The sequence below is a fragment of the Octodon degus genome, unplaced genomic scaffold (genome assembly GCF_000260255.1).
Source record: "Octodon degus isolate 3935 unplaced genomic scaffold, OctDeg1.0 scaffold00155, whole genome shotgun sequence".
Taxonomy (NCBI): domain Eukaryota; kingdom Metazoa; phylum Chordata; class Mammalia; order Rodentia; family Octodontidae; genus Octodon; species Octodon degus.
Genome location: NW_004524731.1, coordinates 4,364,853 through 4,369,201, shown reverse-complemented (window position 1 = coordinate 4,369,201; position 4,349 = coordinate 4,364,853). Strand labels below are relative to the sequence as shown.

General features: G+C 57.7%; 1 protein-coding gene across 1 annotated transcript in view; it reads right to left on the bottom strand.

Moving 5' to 3' along the window:
- Positions 1-4,349, bottom strand: part of Csmd1 (CUB and Sushi multiple domains 1) — a 1,642,653-nt gene that overhangs the window by 38,408 nt on the left and 1,599,896 nt on the right. Inside the window, exons 55-56 of the mRNA XM_012517218.2 lie at positions 3,943-4,116; positions 2,229-2,402 (exon numbers count right to left, since the gene is read on the bottom strand). Of these exons, the coding sequence (XP_012372672.2) occupies positions 2,229-2,402; positions 3,943-4,116 (348 nt within the window). The remainder of the gene's footprint in view (positions 1-2,228; positions 2,403-3,942; positions 4,117-4,349) is intronic.

Genomic DNA, 4,349 nt, shown 5'->3' with positions numbered 1-4,349 from the left:
AGGGAGGGGAGGGAGGGAGGGAGAGAGAGGGAGGGAGGGAGACAGGGAGGGCAGGGAGGGAGACAAGGGGGGGAGGGACAGACACAGGGACAGAGGGAGACAGCACGCTGGGCATGAGCACACACTCCTCCAGCTCACTGCCGGGGGCCAGGGTGCGTGAAGAAGGCAGCCCGAAGGCCTCCACAGCCATCGCCCCACTTGGGGTGCACGGTCTCAGCACAAGCAGGTCATGGACCTGGGGGCCAGGATGGAGAACTGCGGAACAGGGAGAAGGCTGGGGCCAGCGCTGTGGGGCCTCGAGGTCCTCATGACCACACTGAGGGGTGCCAGCACGCTTGGGCTTGTGAGGTGCCACCACCGGCCACTCCGTGAAGGGACACGGAAGAATTGCCTGCATCATTTACCATGGCCGCACATAAATCTGTAGCTATCTTGAGGTGAAAGCTTCTGTGACCAAGTTATTCACTCATTTTTCAAAGAGGAAAATCTTTTTTTGTTGTTGTTTTTCTTTCTTTTCTTTTTTTGCAGTACCAGAGATCGAACTCAGGACCTTGCACTTGCCAGGCAGGCGCTGATGCCACTGAGCTATATCCCCGGCCCCCCAATGAGGAAAATCTTAATGGGAAAAGAATTGATGACATTGTACCCCGATAACATGTGCGACTGTCGTAAGCCCTCCATGCTGACGAGTGAGCTAACTACTCGTGGTGTGGAAAAGTAAGTTTCAAATGGTGCGGTTCAGGCTCAGGAAACACAAGGGATCGCACATTACGCCGGCCCCGTCAGCTCCCGTGCGGACTCTGAGCGCACTGCGGTGCTTGCGGCTGTCCAGGTGCAGAGGGCAGAGGACCCGGAGGCGGCTGGGCCTGGCCCGGTGGCGCCCCGCCCCGGTGCTGCCTCTGGAGTACGAGGCCAGCTGCTGGGTCTCAGGCCCTGCCTCGTGGTGTGCTGGGCGCTGACCCTGGGCACTGAGGCTGCAGGAGACGGAGCCGCGACACCGAGAAGGGGCAGAACAGACGCCGCCCCCAGTGCGGACTCCCTCTCCGGCACAAGGCAGCATGCCTGCCCTGGCCACATGGCTCTGGAGAGAGAGGCCTCCACTGGAAGAAGGGATCCGATCTGGGGCCTGCTCCTCTCAGGACGGAGGCAGGGGCAGCTCTGGCTGGTAGGTTCCGGCCGAGTCTGAGCTGCTGAACTGTCATGGTGGTCTAACACGGCTGAAGCCCGAACAACAGTTTATCCTCCCAACGACCATGTGCCCCTTCTGCTGCCCTCAGCCCTGCATACAGCTTCCTCCGTGTGCATCACCGAGCCTGCCCTCAAACTCTGCCCCGAGCCGAGGTCCACTTAACTCCAGCTCCCTTTGTCTCAGGGCAGCGATCCCCACTATCTTCCAGAAGTCCTCTCCGTGTCCTCAACAAAGGCCCTTCTTTTCTTCTTCTGCCTCTCTGCTGTGACGAAAAACCTAACACCAGCCTCACTCAGGGCCTTCAGCAATGGCAGACTGTGGGTCCGCGGGTCCCGGCTGCCACCTAACGTGGCCTTGACATTGGCATTGTAGGGGGAGGGAGTCAGGCTCACGCAGTGCTTGAGCACAAGCCAAAAACTCCCTCGTGGACTGCAGCAGAGCTCAGCAGCGGCGGCCACTCATCCGAAGCCATGGACCCCCACTCTGAGTGGTCTCCCGTAAGGACGCCCCCTGGCAATCTGGAGGCAGTGAGCACTTGCTACAGCCAACAGTGCCTAAGGCCCTGACGTCACTTGGTGCTGCCAGGAGACCTGGCCTCTGTGCCACACCCACAGCCGGAGGTGTGAGGACCTGAGGCAGAGTCTTAAATACTACAAGCAGGCATGGGGAGGAGATGCGAAATCTAGAAACAGAATTTCCCTGGAAACTCTAGTTTTAGCTCAAATCAATATGACAATTTTAAATCAATCAAAAATAGGTAATTGAGCTGAACAAGCCATGCTCTTACAAATGCGTGCCTGACTCCAGCAGAGGTGCCCACTGTTCATGGGAGGGCAGCATGAGCCAGGGAGAGAGGGAAGACGGGCTGCTGCGGTAGGACAGGATCCCAGGGGCCCGCAGTGAGACCCTGGCCCGAGACGCAGGACCTGGCCTGGTCCTCAGCACCGTCTGTGCAGGGCCCTGGGACTGCACGGGCTCTGCCCCGCCCAGCGTCTCCTCCACCCCAGAGACCCGGGCAGGCCCGCTGCAGGCCTCCTACCTCTGCAGGTGGGCAGCGGGCTGCTCCACTGCCCGTTGCTCCGGCACTGGGCGCGCGAGGCCCCCTGCAGCAGGTAGCCCACGTTGCAGGTGAAGTTCACGAGGTCGTTCAGGTTGAACTCGCTGCCGTTGGTGACCCCATGGGCGGGATTTCCAGGGTGTCCACAGGTGATTGCTGTGGGGAAGACAGCGCTGTCACCATCCATTTTATTTATTTTTTCATGTTTTATTTTTTAAAGAGAATAAAAAATAGAATGGATAATAAAGAAGAAGAAAGGGTACAGAATTTTCTTAAATAAAAAGAGTAATTCAACAATGATTGTTATATTGTATATTGTTGTCTGCAAATTAGCTGCTCAGATTACCAGATATAAACATGTAAAATTTTTCAGAAACTGGTTAAAGAAGAAAAATATGTAAGCATTAGCTGTCCCTTTTAATAGGCCAGTAGAAATCAGCAGTACATTTATCCAAGCTAGCCTGTGTACAGACATACATATTTTTTCCCTTCTGTCTTTTTCATTCTCTCAGCCCAGATGTACATTTTAGAAACAAGTCATTCCTGTCACGTTGAGAACACATCCACGGGTGTGGGACAGGAGGGTCCCCGCCGCGCTCAGCCCCCACTCTGCAGGGCGCATGGCGGTGGGAGGCGGCAGGAGACACGGGGAGGCCGGAGCGCCGTCACCCCAAGAGTGAGGCCAGGCAGCCCTGCCCCACGCAGCTCAGCTCCTTCACTCAGGAGCCGCCTCCCTCAGGGAAGGCCCAGCAAAGCGCTGAGCCTGAGTGCTGCCCAGCCCACCCTGTGGCTTCCAGGCTTTGGAAAGTTCCCTCCAGGAAATGCCAGCTCCTTTTGCGAAGCTTTGCTGTGAGACATCATAGCTTTTCTCGAAATTTTAAATGTCTCCAGTCTCCCTGCAAGCCTCACGCAATTAGCAAGACAGCCACACACGTGAGGCCCTTTCCCCGCCACACTTGCTGTCCTAGGATGTCACGTTCTGCCATTATGGCATGCCCCAGGCCGGGACTATGCAGCACGGGGGTCTTGGTCACCGGCCCTTGCGAAAGAAACACACTCGGGCCCCCAGACTGGTGTCCTCCTCCTCACTTATCCTGTCAACATCTCCCATCTTCTCCCGAGTAAAGCTCTGATCTCTAACCTTGCGTGTCACCACAGCACTCGCCAAGGCGACACCTGTCACCATCACCACGGGTGCCTTGGTAGCATCTCTTTTGTTTCATTCATGGGAAAGAAAAGCATATGTGAGTAGGGCAATTGCTTTAAGAGGAATTTTGCAATAAAGAGAGGGGCGTGTGTACTCTAAAGCCAGCACTGACTTTCAGTGATGGGCTCTGCGAGGCCTGCAGGCAATCTCATTTCTTTCTGTCAAGGGGCTCTCCGTGCCCAGGCGAAACAGTGAGGAGACAGAAAGCCATGCGGACAAGGAGGTGGCCTCCTCCACACTGCAGACACCAGGGCTCCGCCTGTGCTTGGCCTGGGTCCTCGCAGGGAGCAGTGGCACCCTCGTGCTGAGCCCAGCCTGGGCAGGGACTTGGGAGGCAGTGGAAGGAGCCAGAGTGGGGAGAGGACAGACGGGCTCGAGCTGGGGCCTGGCCTCCACCAGCAGAGCCCTCCTGCTCTGAGCCCGGGGCATGCTTGTGGGTGGCTGGACGCACTGGAAGCGTGAGGACAGCCGGGCTGGCACGGTACTCACGGACACAGACGGGGGTCTGTCCAGACCACTTGTGGTCCTGCAGGCAGATCCTGACTGATGTCCCCACCAGCCGGAAGCCAGGGCTGCACTGGTAGACAACAGTGTCCCGGTAGCTGAAGCCATCCCCGCTGATGTGGCCGTTCACGATGGGGTCCGGGGAGCCGCAGTGGCCAGCTGAGGGTGGGAGCAGAAGCAGAACCAAGATGCTGGAGAGCACGTCCTTCATACGAAGGCCTGACACGTCACTGTGCTGTGTCCAGTGGACAGCAGGTGCCATTGCATGGGGAGGGAGAGGGAGAGGGAGGGGCAGGGAGAGAGAGAGGGAGGGAGGGAGGCAGGGTGAGGGAGAGGGAGGCAGAGGGACACAGTGGTAGAGGGAGAGAGAGAGAAGGAGAGATGGGGGAGAG